Genomic DNA, 23,507 nt, shown 5'->3' with positions numbered 1-23,507 from the left:
CCGTAACTGTAGATCATACCAGAATGCTGTAATACTTTAAACTTTTCTTTAACATCTCTCAATACATTAAGAAAACAAATAAATAATAAAACTCAAATAGGACCTAATAATATGCCTCAGTATTCATGGTTATACCCTAAAGTCACCTTCTGTAGCCCTATTTCTGAATAACCATCAACTAGATTGGCCCTTCATAAAAATATTTAAATAATTTCTTACAATATTTAGGCAGTCACACCATTTGTCAGATGTTCTGAAATACTCAACCTTCACCCAAAAAAACGTAAAAGGATAAAATGAACAGGAGTCCATCTTTGAAATACTATGCTCTTCAATGCCAGTGAACAGCCTGTCCACTGAAGCTGAACTCTCTCTCTAGAATATTAAATATCAGAAGCCTTTCTTTAAACATACTTCTAGAGGTTCATAGGTAAGTACTAGGCTTTCTGCCCTTGCAGGCTATTTTAAGCCTAACAAATTTCCCTTTTGGTGCTTGAATTAACCTATCACATTTGGCATTAGACGGACGGGCCTTACACATCCCATAGTCAATACAATACACCCCTAGAAAGAATAAGTGGGATCATACTTTAGGTAATATGAGGAGATCCATGCATGGAATAAAGCATTTTGGAGCTGCCTCTGTCCATTAATAGTACAAAGGGCAGTCATGGAGTAAATGTTCTGTTTCCCATTCATAGATCCAAGCTGCACTTGAATATGGACAGGGATGAGCTTTGTTTTACACAGATGGGGAGTCTACTCCAGAGTGGTGGTATCCATAAACCTGTCCCTCCAAACTACTCTGTTAGTGTTGTAGCAGAAGTTTAGATCCCTAGACAGAGTATTTCTGATGCCATTTGACTTACTTTTGTGCAGTAAATCCATCAGTATTGGGTTGGAGGATGCCTCATTTGTCAGGCACAGGCCACCTCTTAGCAGTTTTTAGGATGCAGAGTATAATGTCAGGGATTTGAGTTAGCCATTGTAGGACACATTGTTTAGGCATTGTGTCCTTTTAGTAAGGTGCATCTGTGGGCATTACAAAATTCACACTCAAAACAGCTAAATTAAACCTCTGCCGCACTGCATATTTTATTCTCAGACTCCTGTTGCTCTTTCCCACTCCACCTCTATTTTGACTGAACTGGAAGAGTCACCTGCACTTACGTCCCATGTATTCAGGGGTCTATATTAGAAACCCGAAAGCCAAATTAAGTGAATACGTTTACATTGACAAATAAAGGTTGATGTACGAAATGAGCAAACGTAAATAGCGAAAGGGAGAGCACCGAATGTATTTCCTCGGCCAGCTGGGTGATCGTGGGGATGAGGAAATAAATCCTTTTCCCCACTGTAGTGCGGTCTCAGAGTTGGTATATTTAAGTGGGGGGGTGTGGGGGTGCAGGGGGCTTGCCCCCCTGCAAAAACGTTTAGAAAAGTGTTTTAGTTTAGGTTTTTTGAGTTGGGTTTACCTTACCTGTATGGCGCCGTTGCTTCTGGTATCACGTTCGGCGTTCTCTATTTCGCCATTTACATTGTTCACTTATTTCACACATCGACCTTTATGTGTCGATGAATATGTATTCGCTTAATTCGGCTTTTGGGTTTCTAATATAGACCCGTATTCAGTCTCTTATTTCTCAGAATGTTGAAATGTCAACTCCCTTAACTCAGCATTTATAAATGTCAACCCTTCCTAAGACGTAAAAATGTAAAACATAGGTGAAAAATCAACTTAACTATTCAATTTATATCTCTTACACTCTTTGACAGCATTAATAAACTGCAGGCTCTGTTGAAAAACTAAATTTGAATAATCATGATCCACATACACCATTTAACTTGTGGTACTTGCATATTATCACAACTAGAATCGAAAAAACTCGATAATACATAAGTAGCGATAGCTGTTGATGGCTCTCCAGTTTCTAAGAAACTTTCTCATTAATTTGGACTGAAATATAAACAACTGACTGTTTACTGTGATTTAAACAACAAAAGATGTCACTTTGCATATGACCGAAACCAGGATTCTAAACTCTCAGAATGTCCAGACAAACAAGTCAACCCACGTTGTGTTGACATGAAGTGTGTGGTTTCAAGTGTTTTGATCCATCTTCCTTGAAATATTGTGAAAAGAAATGTACATTTGCAGGCTGTACCTGCAGTGGATGTTGTATTGATTAATTAGTGCTGTGCTCTATCTGGGTAAAGAAGTAAAAGCAAAGAAACACAGCAAGAGAAATACCGTGTCAGCAGGCAAGGCACCTTAACAACTACAGTTACCGATCTCACAGCACGGTCGCTGAGTATGTCTTCGCATACCTGTCAAATTGTTACCAGATGAAATCAGGGCAAATTGTAAAATAATGGTGGGTCAAAGGCCTCCAAAGTAGAGAAACTTTCTTAGAAGCTGGACAACTGTCAAGAGCTATCGCCACTTAGATATTAGCGACTTGGTTGGAAGCATTAAAATGTTTGCTCTTTCATTTCCCCATACAGCTAAATAAGCTGCAATAAAGGTCACTGTAATGACAGACACTTCAGTGACACACACTTCCCAAGTAAGTTTGCCAATATATTTCGGCACGAGAAGGGCTTGGAAATGAGCCACTCCTCCTACTCTGAATCTGGTTGTGACAATACGTACGTACCTAACTTGATACCATGAATTACCTGCCTCTCAGTACCTGTTCCTTCTCATATGTAGAGATAAACTGCACTATAATCAATCCATAAACCTTTCTGATGCAGACAATGGCAACCCAGACATCTTCGAATTCCTGTGAATGTTTGAAGATTTCATAAAACTTGTCCACTCCACTTAGTTTTCATAAAATCCATTAACTCTAGCCCCTCTTATCCTTCCAATACTCTAACCAGTCACAATTTTTTTCTAGCAAGCTGTGTCCTCATCCGTGACTGCTGTAAACATTCAACTTGCTTCCCCATATTCCTGAATACACTCTGCACTACAGCCACCAACTACTTAATTGGCATCAAGGTGAGCTGCTAAGCATGCACAAACTCAATGTTGTCAACTTTATGCAAATCTGGCTCTCTATGCATCCTTCTAACAATCCCAAACTGTGTCACAATCCAAACTTTAGTTCATCCAAACTTCCCCGTTTCCTTAATATTCAACTGAAATTTTTTTTTTGTTTTACTGTCAATGGAGCACTACTGCTGTGGCTTCCCTTTGTCTCAGTTACCTTTACCACAGATTTTTACTTCCACGTTCAGTACTTCATCTAAACTTTCCACCTTTTTTCAGCCATTGCTTCAACAATACAACCTTCCCATATTCAGTTACAGTCACTCATATTTAATCACCAAAAACATTAATTTAATTATCTTTATGACACACAACAAACAGGGGAAATATGCAGCCTTGTCCAACACTGGGATACTTCCAGCAGCACCCCTTTTACATATCTACAACACCCCTACCTGCTCCCACCTACCCATCCACCCCTCACTACCTATAGATTTTCATTCTCTCACTTTTTGCCCATTTCAAGCTGACAGCAGTATCAGATGAACCAAAAATTGAAATCCTAACAGTAATTCTAATTAATACATTACTAAAACAACAGTATTTGGTATATAAAACATGATGTGGTAGTGAAATTACAGCTCATCCAGACTCTGCCACAAGTTGCTGAGGGAAAGGTTAGTTTGCTTTTGCATTACTTTACTGACTTCTTCTAGTATGTACACTGTGATATGTTTTCTTTACACTGTGCTTTACTTCTATTCTGCTTTTAATTAGATATCAAAACTAGGAAAGAGACCACAGCTCTCTCTTGTGAGTCACACAGAAATTAGAACAGGTCAAATAAGGAGTCACACCGAAGTTAAAACAGGTAAATTAAGGTTAATTATCTGTGGACTGAAGGTGAAGCTAGGAACTAAGCCTTTTATTTTTAAGGGGTAAAATAAAACATTTCAAAGCTTTACTGGAAAAGCTCACCCAAACTCTGCCACAACCTGCTGTGAATGAAAGGTTAGTTTGCTTTTGTTTTCTTGTATTTTGCATTACTTTATTGCCTTCTTCTATTAAGTATATCATGTTTTTTCTTCTTCATACTGTTTTACTTGTGTTCTGCTTTTAACTGCATAGTAAAACTAGGAAAGAAACCACAGCTGTGTCTCTTGTGAGTCACACAGAAATTAAGTTTTTCCCACCCTGGTTCTGTTGTGTTCTTAAGCTCAATTGTCTTCCTAGTTGCCTGCCCATTATGTTAATTTGATCATATATCTCCTTCCTTCTCTAATTGCACTGGCTGTTGTAAGCACAAAATTATTTTGTGAAATCACTCCCCTTCAACTCTTTAAATGTATTGGCCAATCCACTGTATTCCACAGAACCAGAATACAAAGTGCCCAGCCCCTTTCAACTTATTTTGCTTTTTTAAATTTAGTTGCTCTCCACTTAAGACAGCTAAAGCCTAAGTTACTCCCTCTTTCATATCTAACTGCTTAGTGCACACTGCAGTGTTTAGGATATTAACCCATTATTTTCCATCTTACCTTTAAAATCTGCAACATCTATTGCAAGATCACCAAATACTGGAGAGCCCACATTCTGCCTCTCAATAGTCATCTTGGGATTAGTGCTTCTGTTTTCTCCTGGTGAAAGCAGCAGCACATGGACAATATTTCCTGGAAACTGCTGATCAAAAAAAATCCTTTAACTGCTTCATAGGTGACGGCTTGGAATTTGTGTTTATATTCTGCTTCTGGTGAGAGAAGCAGCAGAGTGCAATGTTTCCTGAATGGTTCTGGTTGGACAATGAGTGTCTGTGCTTGACATTCCTGATTGGTCTGGTTGCTATTCAAGGCATCTACCAAGAAAAGGCCACAACAAGCCTACAGACCCACACATCACCTGGGACAAGATTGTGGCTCTCCAAACAGGCTATGGTATGCTGCTTATCTTGGGATTGGTGTTAATGTTTTGCTTCTGGTGAAAGAAGAAACAAAGGAGCATTGCATCCCAGCAGAGTGAAGCTGTGATGAGACCAGTACTAGTAGTAGTCAGGCAGTAGTCATTCAACAACTTCCTCTCTTCATTATTCCTGACAAGCTAATTCTTTGTTTTTATTAAGTACTGATTGATTTGTTTCTACCTTCAAACTATCTGCCTAAATACTTCATCCTTAACTTTTCAGGGTCTACTTATTAGTTTCCCCTCAAGTGTTTAGCAGTACCCTGTATAGACACAGACACTGTGTGTGATGCTTTTCCTGTAAAAGCATGATTTATATTTCACCATTACCTACTGCACACAGGATAACTAGTTTGCAGGGACAAGCATTGTTCCCAGAGTTGCAACTGGACATTCCTGACATTGCTTTATATTCTCACTTTAAATGACTAATCAATAAAAAAGGGTCTGTTGCCATGGATATAAACCTTCCCGCTATCTCTGTTACAAGGCTTGGTGTACATAAGGATTCTAAGGCAATGTAGAAACTGCCTCATGTTTACTGACAACCAGTTAATTCTCAAACAAACTGATATGGTATGTGAGATCTGTATTTACACAATGTCACTGGAGGCAAAGCTCTAACATAGAAGTACTCCTAATGTCAATAAGATTGTCGGTAGTACAAAAAGTACAGTTGTCTACACTTACCATACATGTAGATGTTCGATTGTATTCACTGTTGCAGTCATTACATTTGGGGTAATCTGCTGGCAGGTTGCCCTCAGTCGGCCTGAATTCCAAAGTCTTGGGTCCTGCGTCACTTGCTGTCTCCTCTTCCATGACGTCAGGTCGTCAGGGGTATAAAACATGCAGCCGACGCCATTTTCTTTAGTTTTTCTTGTCCCCGATGTCAGGTGCCCCCAAAAAGGTAGCCAAAAAAAAAAAAATATATATATATATATATATATATATATACACACACACACATATATATATACATACATACACACACATGCATCAATATAAACTTTACCTTCATCTACACAAGCAAATATACCACATAGGTTGTAGAAGATAGTGAAGGAAAGATAAACTCCAGAATGACGGGGATGGCGGGAGGGTAACCTGGACTGCAACAGTGAATACACTCGAACATCTACATTTATGATAAGTGTACACAACTGTACTATGTTCTTCGTGTTTCACTGTTGCAGTCATTACATTTGGGTAGAATCCCAAAGCTATGGTTGGAAGGCTGGAGTTAAACAGCATTAGGAGCAGTTATAAGGCCCTGCAGAACTGCAGTGGCAAAGCCTGCCCTGGATTTACAGTAGAGAGGCAAATGATAATGCTTTGTAAAGGTGTGAACAGAACTCCAAGTAGTAGCCTCTAGAATGTCTTTGGGTGGTACACCCCTTAGAAAGGCTGCTGAAGTAGCTGCAGCTCTGGTGGAATGAGACCTTGGGCACAGGTTTACTATGGTGTAAGTAGCAGAAATGGATGCAGTGGCTTATCCAGTTTGAAAGTGTCTGCTTTGATATAGCCTTGTCTTCTGATCCTGCAGCATATGTCAATAGTAATTGCTCAGTTTTTCTTAGAGCTTTAGTCCTGCTTAAGTAGAATCTTAGCTGTCTGTGTATGTCCAAGGAATGCAAAATTCTCTCCCCCTTGTTCTGCGGATTTGGGTAAAAGGTTGGCAGATGAATTGTTTGGTTAAGAGCCACACTGGAAACTGCCTTAGGCATAAAAGTAGGATTTGTTCTCAGAGATACCCTTGTCTGGGTAAAATATAACAAAAGGCTCTACAGCCATGAGGGCCTGTAGCTCTGAAACTCTTCTTGTTGAAGTAATTGCTAGTAGCAGAGCTGTTTTCCATCATAAGAACTTTATATCAACGGTAGCAGCTGGTTCAAATGGAGGCAGGGTGAGCTTTTCCAACACATAATTGAGGTCCCATGCAGGCAGAGGTGATCTTCTAGGAGGCCTTAAATTTTTGGCTCCTCTAAGATACTGCTTTAGTAAAGGATGAGAAACGATTGGTGGCTCTGTATTGTAATGAGCCGAAATGGCAGAGGCATGGATTTTAATTGATGAGAAAGATAGGCCTTTGTCAAGCATCTCAGTTAAGTATTGAAATATCTGAGGAATATTTGGTTCTGCTGTATCAGTTCCTTGTGCTTGATTCCAAGCACAGACTCTCTTCCATTTGTCAGCATAACATTTTTTAGTACTAGGCCATCTGGCTTCCAAAATGACATCCATCACAGCTTTACTGAGAGGAGTTGTTTGTATGATTACATGATCAGCCATGCTGCCAGGTTCAGAGTCTGTAGTTGATTGTGCAGGATCCGATTGCTTTGCTGGGACAGTAGTTGTGGTCTTTGAGGCAAGGTCCAAGCTGGGTACTGAGTTAAGTTTCTTAGGACTGGGTACCAGTATTGGCGGGGCCAGTCCGGGGCAATTAGTATCATCTTTGGTTTCTCTTGTCTGACTTTTAGGAGGACCTTGGGGAGAAGAGGCAGAGGCGGAAAGGCGTAAACTGATAGGTTTTTCCAACTGAAGGACAGGGTGTCCACTTTCCATGCTTGTCTGTGATAAGTCCTTGTGCAGAATTTTTTCAATTGATAATTTTGAGGAGAGGCAAATAGATCTATGTCTGGGCTTGTGGATTTAGTTTCCACTCGTGAAGATCCCTAAGGTTTCTGCTTAAATCGTCTGCCAGAGTGTTTTGTTTTCCTGGCAGGAACTGAGCTTGAAGATGTATTTGGTAGGTCAAAGCTGTGTCCCACAGTGCCATGGCTAATCTGCATAGGGGGTAGGAGTGTGTGCCTCCTTGCTTGTTTATATACCACATGACTGTGGTGTTGTCTGTCTTTATCAGTAGTTGTCCTGGATGAAGTAAGTCCTTGAAGGCTGTTAGGGCATTTTGAACAGCTAGCATCTCTTTCTGGTTGATATGTAGATGCATTTGTTTTGGTGACCATACGCCCTGAATGCATCTTCCTGCCATGTGGGCCCCCCAGGCATAATCTGATGCGTCTGTTGTTATGGCTTGGCTGACAGGGGGTAGAGTGAATGGCCGTCCCATGTTTTGGTGACATGCCTTTGCCCACCATAGAAACTCCTGTTGCAGACAGGGAATGAGAGGAATCATTGTTTCCAGACTGTGAGAATGTTGACTCCATAAACTTTTTAGGTACCATTGAAGTTTCCTCATATGCAGTCTTGCATATGGAATCAGTAGGATGCAGGATGCCATGAAGCCCAGAGCCTGCAGAATTTGTCTTGCAGAAGACTGGGTTTTTGTTGCCATCAGTTTGAAGTAAGTAGTCAGTTGCCTTTGCTTGTATGGCGTGAGGTAAGCCATCTGGGCAGTTGTATTCAAGCTTGCACTCAGGAATGTTATCTTTTGAGAGGGTACCAGTTTTGATTTCTTTTCGTTTATTGTGTACCCCAGGCATGTCAGAAGCCTTTCCACAAACGCCAGGTGTCAAAGAAGAGTGTCCTTGTTCTCTGTTTGAATGAGACAGTCATCCAAGTAAGGATATATTTGTATACTTTTTTGTCTGCAAAATGCAATTACTGGTGCCAAGCACTTTGTAAAGACCCTCGGTGCAGTAGATAAGCCAAAGGGCAGTGCAGAGAATTGGTAATGCATTAAGCCAGCCTTGAATCTGAGGTGTCTGCTGCACGACTGTCTTATTGGGACATGCAGTTATGCCTCTTTTAGGTCTAAAGTCACCAGCCAAGCATTATTGCCCAGCATGGGCAGAAGCTGCTGCAAAGTCAGCATTTTGAATTTTGGAATGTCCAGGTATGTGTTCAGAATCAATAAATCCAGTATTGGCCGCCAGACCGTGTCCTCTCTGTGTACCAAGAACATTCTTGAATAAAAACCTTGTCCTTTTTCCTGTTCTGGTACTGTCTGAATGGCCTCCATATCCACGAGGGACGTAACCTGTTTCTGTGCCTCTGCCCATTGATTTTATGGCAGATCTGGCCAACCATTTGCCATTGGCAGAGTGTTGAAATGGAATCTGTATCCCTGTGATACGATGTTTAGTACCCACTTGTCCTGGGTTATTAACTGCCAATTTTGAGCAAAAAGTGCTAATTTTCCCCCTATGGGTGCTGCCAAAAGATAAGTGCTTGGTGCAGGCAGAGGGAAGTCATTGGGATTGCTTTCTGTATGTTTGCGCTTTATCTCCTCCAGATTTGGAAGTGGAAGCGCCCCATTGCTTTGACCTGTATGAATCTTGCGCCTGGTATCTGGAATCCTTACGGCGTCTGGATTTGTCCCTTTGAGCTCTGTCTGACACAGGAAAGGACCAGTTTTTTGTAGGCCAGTGTCTACTGAATCTTGGTGGCTGCACTTGTAAGAAGTCTTTAACAGTTTGCATAGAGTTAGCTTTGTATTCCATTTTCTTTAAAACCTCTTCTGCCTTAATACCAAACAGAGAATCATGCTGTAAAGGTGTATCTAGCAATTTAGCTTTAACATGATCAGGCAAATTTTGTTCCTTTAACCAGGCATGCCTCCTAATCACCGATCCAGTAAATGTGGACCTGCAAGAGGCCTCTATGGAATCAAAACCACATTGCAAAGTATGCTTTACGACTTGTTCAGCTGCATGCAATAATTCCTGCAATTCTTTATTTTCTGCACATTCTGAAATCAACATCATTTTCTGTTTCAGCAATCCCATAACATGTTGTTGGTACTTAAGCATATGAAATTGACGGTTTAAGGCCCTGATTGCCAAGGTTGCAGATGTATAAACCTTTTTTCCCCATCTGTCCAGTGCCCTTGATTCTCTGTCAGAGGGGGTAGGATTTTTTGCTGTTGAGGCCTAAACTCCCTTTGGACCCTGTGAAATAGTTTCAGGATCAGCAGAAGGGTTTCTAAATAAAAATTTATATGAGTCAGGGACCCTGTAATATCTGTCAGGCTTACTGGGAGCCAGAGGTAAGGAGTCAGGGGATAAGCTTGACTTTGAAAACACATCATCCACAATGTCTAAAACAGGGGGAATGGCTAAAGGCCTGTGCTGAGGGAGAAGAAGGAAATCCCTGAGCCTCTTTTTTGATTCTGAGAAGTCTCGACTCTCCCAGTAAAAATGCTCCCTCAAAGTATGCAAGGTTTCTCCAAATGAATAATCCTCAGGAGGAGATGCAGATGGAATAGATTTCTCAGCATTAGAATCTTCATAGGGAGGCACAGATAATTCCTGATCAGAAGAGGAATCAGAAGAAATAGAAACCTGATCTGAAGATTCATAATCAGTGTCTTGCCTAGGCCTCTTATCAGGAGGGGGATGGGTACCCCTGAGCAATGGATAATAAGGTCTTCAGCCATTTTGATCATCTATTTTTTAGGCATAGAGGCCTGTGCACGTGGCTCATGCGATGGGTTTTTTAGCTTTAGAAGTTGCTTTAGTCTTTGGTTTTGCAGCTTTCGTCGGTTTGATATACAAATGTTGAGGTCTGAATACACCCTCAGAAGCCGGTGCCTGCTCAGCGGCTCTGGACCCATCCGAGGGAGATACATCCGTCGGTCCAATACCTTGAGTATCTTGCAGGATGCCGGACTCCACATGGGTGTCGGTAGAGGCCTGTGACTCGAGGGCAGCGGGTATCAGGGGCTGCAAAAGCACCTCACTAAGTACCGGTACACCGGCAACTGGCTTAGGAGAAGCTTCGTCTTCGGTTTTGGATCTCGACTGCCTTTCTTTGTCCTTTTCTTTGCATTTTTTATGTACTCAGTAGTCGGATTACTATCTGACGACATTTCTGGGTAGATAAATCTGTTTCCAAAATACTTTGATGCAAAAATATACCGACGCTTAATAGTGCGTTGGTTAAATCTAACCGACAGCCAGGCACGTTGTGATCAGGTCCTAGGCAAGGAATACAGTATAAATGGAAATCCTTATGAGGTATTTGCTTTCCACAAGTAATATAATTATTAACTTTTTCTGACATTGGTAAAAAGCAAGAAAAAAGTTTCCCCAACGGGGTACTTAGCTTTAGTGAAGACTTCGGTTCTGAAACTCAAACTCGAATATTTCAGTAGTCGGCCGACCGGCACTTGCGAAATGCTTCTGCTTTAAGCACCGCGCGGCAAGAAAGACGGGAGAAAATGGCGTCGGCTGCATGTTTTATACCCCTGACGACCTGACGTCATGGAAGAGGAGACAGCAACCGACGCAGGACCCAAGACTTTGGAATTTAGGCCGACTGCAGACAACCTGTCAGCAGATTACCCCAAATGTAATGACTGCAACAGTGAAACACGAAGAACATCTGCACCCATCATACACAATTCAAAGCACGCATATACACTCACATATGCTGACACACTTAAATGTAACCTTCCTAAACCCCAAAGACCTCTTATACGAAGTACACATAACAAATACCCTCAGCAACCCCGCATGCACTCTTTCAAAACAACACCCACATCATGACATATAGCCACATTGCATGAAGCCTTCTAAGCCCATAAGGCAAGCCGCCACACAATCCAATTTTCTGGTCACTGGAGACTCCATCATGAAACACATTGATGTTCCTCTTACTACACTGAGTAAGGAGAAAGTCACAGTCAGTTGCTTATCAGATGCTGGGATCCACCCACATTATGCAGGCACTCAGGTCATTGGACCACAAGTCCCAGTATGACTCAGTCATAGTCCATGTGGGTATAAATGACCAGAGACATACATCCCTAGACTATATGAAGAAAGACATCATGGAGTTCTTGGAATGTGTGTCCCAGCCTGGCATAAGCCTAGCACTGAGCAACACTTTACCTTCTCCGAGGATGATGCCATAATATAAACAAAAGATGACTGACTTTAACAACTGACTTAGTTTCTGGTGTCATTCTAAGGGGGTGCTACATTTGTCAACATGGAAAGAGATGATCAACAGACCACACTGCTTTTCCAGGGATGATCTGCACCTCTCCCCTCTATGCTTTTGAATATTAGCTAAAACACTGTCTTACCCCATAGTGCCTTTTTACACAATGTCAAATTGAAAAGAGTTCAGACATAGCAAATCAAAACAAAGAAATTATAGTAGGCTAAACAAAAAAACTCCACTCCCTAGAAGCTCTCTTCACATTAGAGAATGCTGCCATTTGTGCAGTCACTGAGACATGGTTTAAAGCTGTGGAGAGCAAACCGACAGTGGAACGTTATGTTTTCCACACATTTAGACCAGCTTCTATACAAACAGGGACTAAAGGTGGAGGTCCCTTGATATACATAAATAATATATATATATATATATATATATATATATATATATATATATATATATATATATATATATGTACCTCAAAGCTGGTCAAACAGGACAATGCACTTAAGCTTCTCCATGTTCAAAACACCATAGGCACATTCTACTACCACTTCCTTGCAAGCTATAGGTCCACCTCTATGACCCAGGAAACCCATACCATGTATTTAAACTTACTGGAAACCCTCATCACCCAGCATGACAAAAGTACTTTTATTGAACTACACAAACAACTCAGAGGACAAATAAAGTCCAGCAAAGCCAAATTTGAGGTAAGTTTGGTCTCCCACGCCAAGGACAACCACAAAGCATTCTTTAGCTATGTCTGCAACCTCAAAGGCAATACACAATTGTGTGCAGAGCTCATTGTAAATGGAGTCACCTATACTGAGCCAGGAAATATCATCAAATATAACTTCCCCCTACTATCACTAGGGAACAGGTCCTTAATGCTCTCTCTAAGACCAAGAACACTGCATCAATGGCCCCCGACAATACCCCAGGACGCCTTCTAAACAACATGAAACATGACCTATCAGGGCCTCTGGAATTACTACTTAACTGTAGCCTCCAAACAGGTTTTGTGTCTCATAAATGGAGAAAGGCAACAGTCATCTCTCTGCACAAAAGTGGGCCATTTACAGACCCATAAGTCTCATTAGTCTTATATGTAAAAGCCACGGAAAAAATGATCATGGAAATGATCAGCAGAGATAAAGTAAACCTCCAGACACTGGACCTAACCCAGTTTGGTTTCGTAAGGGGTAGATCATGCCCACTTAACCTGGTGAACTTCTTTGAGAAGGTCACCAAAGCAATGGATGACAGCAAAATGGTTCACACTGTCTACCTTGACCTGGCCAATGTATTTGACACAATACCCCACTCGGCATTGTTGACTAACTCAAGAGGTTAGGTACAAACCCCATATGTCACCCACTGGAAAGCAACCTGGCTCACACACAGGACCCAGGAAGTTAGAATTGGGGAGTCCACCTATACAAAGAGGCCAGTCACAAGTGGAGTCCCTCAGGGAGCAGTCCTTGGACCTCTCCTTTTTGGCATTTCCATCTCAGACGTCAAGGCCAATGTCAGTGGTCTCTGGCTGACTAAATTTGCAGATGACTGCAAATTAGGAGCTATCATTGAATCTCGCACTAACACAAATGTTCTCCAGGAGGGGCCGACAAAGACAAACAACTGGTATCAAAGTCATGGACTAAAACTAAAGTCCAAGAAATGCTTAATAGCATTCTTTGGGAAGTCATCCATCCCTTTCATCACGTGTCTACAGTGGTGAGGAAATCATTCTATGCTGCGCAACTTATAAACAAAGGTATGGCATCTAAGTCGAAGGAAGTCATTGTTCCATTGTATTCGGCATTCATCAGACCTATCATTGAGTACAATGCCCCCTTTGGTATGTACCTAACCAGGCATATCCAACAACTGGAACATCCGCAGAGGTTCCTCACTAAAAGAATACATGGCATCAAGAGTATCAGAACTCGCCACGATTTGGGATGTATGGCTAGGCTTAAAAAGGCCCTTGTGTTCATTAGCCTAGTAAACACCTATGAACCTAATCATCCAACCCAATAACATATTCATGGACGAGTTTAATTACCACAGTATTAAGTGGGAATCCTACAGGGCACCAAAAATACAGGCACAGAGATTCCTGGATTTTGTAAACACACACTCCCTGGATCAGACTGACAGTACATCAACCAAGGGTGCAACCATACTGGACCTGGTCCTCAATAATATGGGAGAGTGCTGCACACCCCCTAGTGTAATGTCTTCCCTGGTAAAATGAGACCACAAAATGATCTCCTTTGAAGTAAAAATAAAACCGGGACTCCAACTAATCCTGGGATATTCAGGAACTACTTTAAAGCTAACTTCCTGCTATTAAGTGATAATCTGGCAAAATTTCAAGCCCCCATAAACTCAGAGAACAGTGCTACCTATGCAGAACTGTTCACAGAAACCCTATAAAAGCATGTTAATAGCTGCATAGAGGCAACCCTACCCAACAGGAAGAAGTGCAGTACTAACTCAAAAAACAAACCACCCTGATGGAATCACAAAATCAACTGGCTGTATAGCACTCTCATCAAACTAAACAAACAACGCAGAGGACAAATAAAATCTACCAAAGCCAAATTTGAGGTAAATTTGGCTTCTCAGGCCAAGGACAACGAAAAGGCATTCTTTAGCTATGTCCGCAATGTCAAAGGCAATACACAATTGTGTGTAGAGCTCATTGTAAAAGGAGCCACCTACACTGAGCCAGGATATAGAGCAAACCTACTAGCAGACAAGTTCAGTTCCAACTTTACCCCTCTCTCCCTCTCAACCGTCCCTCAGGAAATGCCATCAAATATAACTAACCCTGCTATCAATAGGCAACAGGTTCTTAATGCTCTCTCTAAGGCCGAAAATACTGCATCAATGGGCCCAAACAATATCCCAGGATGCCTTCTAAACAGCACGAAACATGACCTATCAAACACCTCTGGAATCGCTATTTAACTGTAACCTTCAAACAGGGATCGTGCCTCATGAATGGAGAACAGCAATAGTCATCCCTCTGCAAAAAGGTTAGCCATCTGCAGACCTTGGAAACTACGGACCCATAAGTCTCACTAGCCTTACATGCAAAGCCACAGAAATAATTATCATGCAAATGATCAATAATTATATAGTTAGACAACACTCCCCTTAAGAGTTGACCCAGTAGTCAGTGACTTATGGGCACACACAGACAGTAATCTAGCCTTTGACCATCATGTGTCTACAGTAATGAGGAAATCACCCTATGTTGCGCAACCAATTAACAAAGGAACGGCATCTAGGTCAAAGGAAGTCATTGTTCTACTGTATTTGGCATTCATCAAACCTATTATTGAGTAGAACACCCCCTTTGGTATGTAACTAACCAGGCATATCCAACAACTGGAACATACGCAAAGGCTCCTCACTAAAAGAATACACAGAATAAGTAAAATGTCCTATGCAGACCACCTCAAGACCCTATCCATGTATTCTTTCTCCTACAGGCTGTTGAAGGGAGAGCTATGCCTGCCATACAGGGCAGTGTCAGACCCCACTCTGATGGACCTCCTGCAAATCCACAATACAACAGCACCAGAATTACCCTTTCTAAAGAAAACTTTGCCTGCGATATAAACAGGACCTGCTAAGAGACACGTATGTATCCCAAAGACTTCCCTTCTCTGGAACAGGCTCCCCATCCATGTGAAGCAGAGTTCCTCCCTAACCCAATTCAAGTGCAACTTGGACAACTGCAAGGGGAATAAGAAATTCATCCCTTGTTTGGCACCTATGTCTCTAATGGACACAGGTAACTTGTAAATGGTTCATCTACCAGGACCCTGTTTGTAAATGTTTCATCTCCCAAGGCCCTGCTTACACTTATCAAGGGTACCAGAACTTGTCTGATATTTGGGGTACATGGCTAAGCTTAAAAAGGCCCTTGTGGTTATCAGCCTAGTAAACACCTATAGACCTAGGAATAAAGCATTCCACTTATTTGTGCACTGCCTAAATAACACTGCAGGATTCACCACATGATGTGACTGAGGTCACGGCATGTACAGCTGTCTTCATACTTAGCTGTAGTATATTATCAGTCTGGAATGAACCTAAACTTAAATTCATTACTGGAGTACTTCTGTTCCACAGGGTTGCTTCATACTAAAATGAGTTAGGTTTATGACAAGACATAAATAAAAAGCTCTATGATTACTTTCAAGATATAAAATGCAGAAAGAAAGGGGATAAGAACAATCAAAAACTCTCTACCATGACAACGACTAAGTTTTCTTAAGGTAACTAGCTAGTCCATTTTGGAATATCAGTATTCCCATCCCAGTCAACAGAAATTGCAGTCTGCATTATAGAATTCCCCACCAGATAAATGTAGTAATCAATATGAAGGGCCAGCACATACCTGTCTGTGGAACCTTTGAAAACAACTCCAACATTCTCTGGAATTCCATGAACTTCTTACTTTTGGGATGACTGATAAAAAGAAAGAAAGACAAAAATGTCAACAAATGTTCTTTCCTATCTAAACTGTTAAACATAAATAATCTAACAAGTGAAAGAAAAAGTCAGCTGCAACACTACAACGCCTGTGTGACTATCAATGAGGGATTGGCTGCTTCTGTACGACACTAAACTTCATACTTATGTTTACAAGTTGCCAATATCAATCAGCTCTTTCCTTCTGTATTAAGTCTTTGAAGATCCACCAAAGTCAAAGAATCTTTAAGGTTCCTATGCCTATAATAAGAATCACAACTTGCACTAAGAGTACACTGAGTGAGTGGAAATATTTAGTTTCACAGTATGCTTTTATTTGCTTGCTCATTATGTAACTTTTGTGGTTTTAGTGACGTGCATAGGCTCCATCCACAGAGAAGTCTTCTGCAGATCAGAGAGCACGTGCTATGTACTGTATCTTTAAGTAGCATGTCAAAGACTGAGAGTGCACGTATAAATATCAAGCACATGCCATTCCTAGTGTCGTTTTGAGAGTGCAGCCAGAGAGCAAGCATGTGTGATTACAGCAGTCAGTTTGCATATAGGTTGCTTAAGTTAAAGTCAGTAATATTCTGTCGTGATGTGTTAAAATAACCCATAGAGACTCTTCTATTGTGTCCAAAGTAGGAGAGCGACAAGGTGTCAGAACAGGGATGGTAGAGAATAAGATTCGGAGCCATGTGGTGCAGAGATGACAGTGAAGGTAAACTAAGAGAAACAAGCACAAAAAAGAACCAGAAAAGAAGCAAAGGTAATTAGAATACGTACAGACTACTTGTTTCATAAAAAAACAAAAAAAACAAACAAACAGAAAAGGTATTACAAGAGCACAAAATGCATTATTAAACAAATAGGAGGCACAAAAGGCTTATTAACTAAGGGAAATGTTTAAATTAAAGGTATTTGACGAAACAATTAACAGAAAAGTAAAACGTGTATGGATAAAGGCAAAACAGACATGTTTAGAGTAAAACGAGCACAAGAAAAGTACAATGGGCATGAAAAAAGATTAAATGAGAAAAACAAATACAATAAGGACAAAAAGAAGCATACTAAGCATAAATAAAGCAAGGCAACTGCATGTTTTTTGTCATGACTATGACTTCGTACTATATTAAGGGCATACATAACTAAAGTTATTTAAAGTATCTCCAAGTGTGTAAAAGTGCTTACAGTGTGCGTTTATTAATGTGCAAGTATTTCAAAGAGTTATTTGTATACCAAGTGCAACTATTTTGTGACGTGCAGTCAAAGTATAGCCATTTTGAAAAGTTCTTGTGCTGGATGTGTCTATCTGCAAAGTGCAGCCATTACACAGTGTTCCCTATACTGTAGAGAATTGCCTAGAAAGGTACCGCCATTTTGGGGAAGTTTCAGTGTGTTGTGTACTGTTTATTTGCAAAGTGCCATTACTTTGAAATATTACTGACTCTGAGCTTCTCCTGCCCAGTTCAGTCACATCGCACGGGTATTTGAAGTGCTTCTTAAAATTATGACAATTGACTTTAGCAATACAGCAAGTTCAAAAGTATTATGCTGCCCAAGAAACATATTTCACAAAGTCCAATTAAACAGAGGCTTGCATTGTGCAGTTATCTGCCATGTTTCTTATACTGATTACAGGTGATTTTGTGCAATACAGTAAACAGTAATTTCAAGAATATTACCGTACCAGAGATAACTTGCTTTGCAAAGTTCAGTTATACAGAGGCTTGTTGTGGTACTGAGCAAAGTTACAAGTACTGGCATAAATTTCCGGTATATGTGTATGTGTTTGTGCTTATTTGCAAAACCCTTCAATTGTATGTGTTAATAAGGCAGATGGATTTCGAAAGCCCTTACCACTTGCATTTGATCAGAATGTTGCAGAGAATTGGGAGACTATTTGAGCAAGAGTACAATATTTTTATACAAGCAGCTTATTCAAATAAAGATGCACGCACCAAGGCATTCAATTTGCTAAACCTAGCTGGGTCAGAGGCCAGAGAAAGAGAGCGTTCAATTGTGTATGCACCAGCAGTATATGAACGAGAAGGTGAAAATCGCTGTACTGTTGCAGAGGCTCAGTCAAGGGAAGACCCCGAGAGTTTGAAGTGCAAGTTCAGAGAAATGTGTAACCCCCAGACAAATATTAGAGAGGCATTTGTTTTACACGACAGATCAGAAACCAGGGGAAAGTTTTGCAGCTTATACAACTGATCTGAGAAACAAGGCTAAAAGGTGTCGGTTTGGTGACTTCAAAGATGAGCTGATAAAGGACAGGCTCTTGTGTGGTATTAATAGTGCTGCAGTGAGAAAGATTTTGCTTTGTGATAGTGATTTAATGCTATGTAAAGCCATACAGATTTGCCACATCCATGAAGTGAAAGAAAGACACACAAGTATATTGACAAGTGACGGGAGCATGGTTTCAGCAGGATCCAGAGCAAATGCAGACAGCATGGAACATGTGGCAAACAGAATTAGGCCTATTAAGCACATGGCAGCCACAACCCTGCTGGCTCATCAGGAAAACTACCTAGTTTTCCAGCAAGTTCTAAGACCAGTTCAGGTAAAGGAGCATGCTCAGTACAGTATAAGCATGAATCAGCAAAACCCAAGTCCAGCTTTATTGTTTACTGTTGCAACTGTGGTGCAAATCATGAGACTAAAAGAGAAAAATGCTTAGCATTTGGTCAGCAATGTCACAAGTGTAAAAAATGGAACCATTTCCAAAAAGTTTGCAAATCAGGTAAACATCGCACAGTAGTAAAGAAAGGTCACAAAAAAGCAGGCTGATCAAGTGGAGATGTAGCAGTCAGCTTTCTATGTGGATGGTGTGTCAGTAATTGGTGAAAGGTTGGTGCAGTGAATTTACTGACAAAATGCAAAGTGTTCTTTACAGTCCGCATCAATGGTAAATCCACAGAGCTTAAAGTAGACACTGGTTCAAAGTGTAATGTTATATCAGCAGACACATTTGCTTAAGTGAGAACTAATGAGCAACTCAATGTGACCAGCAGTGCGAAACTTGTTGCTTATGGAGGTGAAGAGATTTAAACTGAAGGCTCAGTGATGCTTTCATGTTATTTGGCCAAGAACTGCTACGACTTATTATTCTATGTAGTCAGAACACCAGTACAGTATGCTGGGTCTCAAAGATAGTTTGAGAATGAATCTGCTTTCTTTTACCAACGAAGTTCATCACATAAGTGCATCTCCTAGTTCTAATTTTTCAGAAGCCATTTTCTCAGAATATGCTGATGTTTTCGATAATAGGTTGGGCAGACTTCCACTAGTGTATTCCACGAAGTTACACCCAGAGGTCACTTCAGTAGTCAGACCAGCAAGAAGAGTTCTGATAGCTATGCAAGACAAAGTTAAGGCTCAGTTGGACAAAATGGTGCAGCAAGGTGTAATTTGTCCAGTTACAGAACCAACTTAATGGGTATCGTCTGTGGTACTAGCTCACAAAAAAGGCTCAGACGAAATCAGAATATGCATTAACCCAAGAGATTTGAGCAAAGCATTGAAGAGACCATATATCATCCAATGCGCACAGTCGAAGAGGTCACAACTCTAATACCAAGTGCCACTGTTTTTTCTGTTTTGGATGCAAAGATTTCACTTTGCCAAATGATGCGTTATCACAAATCCTCATTACTAACCACTTTTGGTACTCCGTTTGGCAGATACAGATGTCTGAGGATGCCATATGGAATAAATTCTGCAAGTGAAGTCTTCATGCGTGCAATGGAGCAATTTTTTTCGGGTTATCCTTGTGTCATAATAGTATATGATTTATTGGTTAGAGGCAATGGTGAATCAGAGCATGACAACAACCTAAAGAAAGTTCCAAATGAGCATGAGGAGTGAACTTGAAGCTTAATCCTCTGAAGTGCAAATTCAGACTCCCAGAAGTTACATATGTAGGTCATTTGTTTACCAGTACTAGCTTGAGCCGAGACCTGACCAAACAAGCAACAATTCTTGAGATGTCAGCACCAGACAATGTTTAAGAACTACAGAGCTTTTTTAGGCATGGTCAATTACATAGGCAAGTTTATACTAGACTTCAGTGAGTTGACAGCACCTTTAAGAGAGTTAACATGCAAAAATGTTGCATGGTCATGGTTAGAACAACACCAGAAGGCATTTGATGACCTCAAGCAGAAAACTGCCACCCCCACCTACATTGAGATACTATGATGTGAACAAACCAGTTACTCTTTCCTGTGATGCTTCAAAATTTGGTCTAGGAGCAGTTATACTTCAAGAGGGCAGACCAGTAGCTTATGCATCTAGAACACTTACCCAAACTGAGATGCAGTATGCTCAAATTGAGAAAGAACTTTTGGAAATAGTACTTGCATGTTCCAAGTTTCATGATTATATTTATGGTCAAGATATTCAGATTGAGACTGACCACCAACGTCTAGTTACTATTCTAAAGGAGCCTATGCATTCAGCTCCAGCAAGGTTACAAAGAATGATGCTTCAATTGCAAAAGTACAACTTTAAAATGGTCCATACGAAAGGTAAACTACTCTATTGGGCTGATACCTTATCCAGCTCACCCAGGAATACAATGGAATAGCTTGACACAGACAACTTTCATGTGATGGCAGTGTGTAATTTTTTTACCACTAGGCTTGATGAGTTGAGAAATCACTCTAAGACTGACTCGATTTTGCAAAAGCTCAATCACTACCTTAATGCTGGATGGGCATCAAAGCAATCAAGTGTACCAGTTATACTGCAAACCTATTTTCCCTACAGAGATGAAATATTGATAGAAGATGACATTATTTTCAAAGGTCCTAAAATTGTTGTTCCTGCTTCCTTACAACGTGTCCATCCAGATTTTGCATCGTGGTCACCCAGGTTCCACTTCCACTAAGAGGCGAGTGAGAGAATTAGTATTTTGGCCTTCGTTACTGAAAGATATTGATAAAGTGCTTTCTTCTTGTTCAGTGTGCAAAAGTATTACACAACACATGCAAAGAGAACCGTTTCAGCTACATTCAGTTCCTGAACTACCTTGGTTGACAGGAGCCACTGATATCTTTGAGTGGAACAATCAGTACTACCTGGTATTGGTAGACTCTTATTCGAAATTATTTGAGATTGATCTACTACCTAATCTAACATCTACTACTGTTATCGTTAAACTGAAAAGTCATTTCTCAGTCCATGGTAGTCCGCACAAAGTTATTTTTGACAATGGTACTCAATTTACTTGACAGTTGTTTCAGAAATTTGCAAGAGAGTGGGACTTTCTACACATTACCAGCAGTCCTGTGAGTTCTCAGTTGAATGCCTGGCTGAGTGAGCTGTGCAAAGTGCTAAACAGCTACTTGAAAGGTGAAGACATGACAATTCAGGCATTTTCTTAAATCTGCTTAACCTTAGGAACGTACCTCATGATAATGTTCTTGGAGCTCTAGCTCAATGACTTCTTTTCAGGCAAACAAGAACCATGCTACCTATTCCTATCAATCTACTAAAGCCAAGAATAATAAGACCATCAGGGTCAATTATTTAAGAAACGTTCAATCTAAAAGTCATTATATGACAAGTCAAGCAAACTTCTTTCTCCATTAAGAGGAGGAGAAACAGTTAGACTTCAAAGAGAAAAAGGTTTCGACCGTATAGGGCAAGTTCTTGGCAAATATCCTGCACTGAGATCCTAGCTTAAAGACTCAGAAGGTATGCAGTACAGGCAAAACCATAAATATCTGTTACCTGTACCAGAATTATCATCATAACACTGTTACAGTGACTTAGACTCAATCTCAGAGACAGACAACTATTGTTTCCATCCCAGAGGGTGATCCTAACCTCTGATTCCATCCCTGAAGATGTTCCAAGTAAATCACAGATCAGACATTTTTCAGAAACAGCTCCAGTAGTTAAATCCCAATTTTATATCACGTTATGGACGAGTGTCTAAGCCCAGTGTGAAATATGTAGCAACATGGACTTAACTGTGTATATATGTATTATATCCCATATTAATGCATGACTGATAACTGTCTTGTGATATCTGCATGTCAAAATATCCATAACACTGCATGTATTGTTTTTCAAGAGGGAGGACGTAGATTAGAGAGCATGTGCTATGTGCTGTATCTTTAAGCAGCATGTCAAAGACAGAGTGCATGTACAAATATCAAGCACATGCCATTCCTAGTGCTGTTTTGAGACTGCAGCCAGAGACTAAGCATGTGTGATTACAGCAGTTAGTTTGTACATAAGTTACTTAGGTTAAAGTCAGTAAACTTCTATTGTGATGTCTTTGTATAAAATAAAGCTGCTTAAAAAGAACCCATGAAGACTCTTCGATTGTGTCCACAGTACGACAGCGACATCTTCCTTCCCTTTTTTTCTCCCCCAGGGACCTTGGTTGATGTCTCTACTACCAGCCAGCACACAATCAGACCATTAGTTCCAAGGGTATGGTAGCTGGATGGGCATTCGCAAGCTAAATGAGAACCCTATGGCTCCACAAATTCATTTTAACCCAAGAATCCCAATTGGCTGGCCACTCTCCAGCAAGATTGGGCTGTTGGGGAGTGGACCAACTTGATGTCCCTAGAGCAGTAGATTACTCTCTCCCACCTGGAAGCACCCCCCAATAGCTCATCTGAATTCCATCATTGTTATCTCTTAAGAAGTGTGCTTCCACAAGCCAAGTTCCCCTTGGCTGACAGTGTGAGACGCAATGTGACAGCTTTGGCTCAGCAGGCTCAAAATCCACTGGATAACACCTACTGCCCCTACTCAGTGTAACTGTTGTGGCCAAATTATGACACACTCAAGGATGACCTAACGTAGGTGGGAAAAAATAATCACAGCCCCCACCAAGTCTGTTCCCGAAGATACAGCTCATGTCTTTGAGGAGAGAAATTTGATTCATAGGAGAGGGGGACAGAAGAGTAACCTGGGTACCCACACCAACCATAGGGAGAATAAAGATGAGAGGAGCTCTGATGGAGGGAACTGGTACTGCAACAGTGAATATACTCAACCATATTATTCATATTGATCACTGCTAAAGTATCTTATACTACAGGGGTAGATTATCACAGCTTACAATAACTGGGAGGTAGAAGGGGATGGGTCAAGGGGCCTCTGGAGAATGATCCCAGGAAATCCTGTCCTAGTATACAGCAGACAAGCTGCTGCTTCAAGAATATTTGGAGAGTCGCAC

At 40.8% G+C, this 23,507-nt stretch overlaps 1 protein-coding gene across 1 annotated transcript in view; it reads right to left on the bottom strand.

The window, feature by feature from the left end:
• Nucleotides 1-23,507, bottom strand: part of POLRMT (RNA polymerase mitochondrial) — a 1,430,506-nt gene that overhangs the window by 5,084 nt on the left and 1,401,915 nt on the right. The window contains exon 20 of the mRNA XM_044053892.1: nucleotides 16,221-16,291. Coding sequence (XP_043909827.1) covers nucleotides 16,221-16,291 — 71 coding nt within the window. The remainder of the gene's footprint in view (nucleotides 1-16,220; nucleotides 16,292-23,507) is intronic.

The sequence above is a fragment of the Protopterus annectens genome, chromosome 13.part0 (assembly GCF_019279795.1).
Source record: "Protopterus annectens isolate FY-2018-M chromosome 13.part0, PAN1.0, whole genome shotgun sequence".
NCBI lineage: Eukaryota > Metazoa > Chordata > Ceratodontiformes > Protopteridae > Protopterus > Protopterus annectens.
Note: the sequence above shows the minus strand (reverse complement) of the source record. Positions and strands in the feature narration are given on the sequence as shown.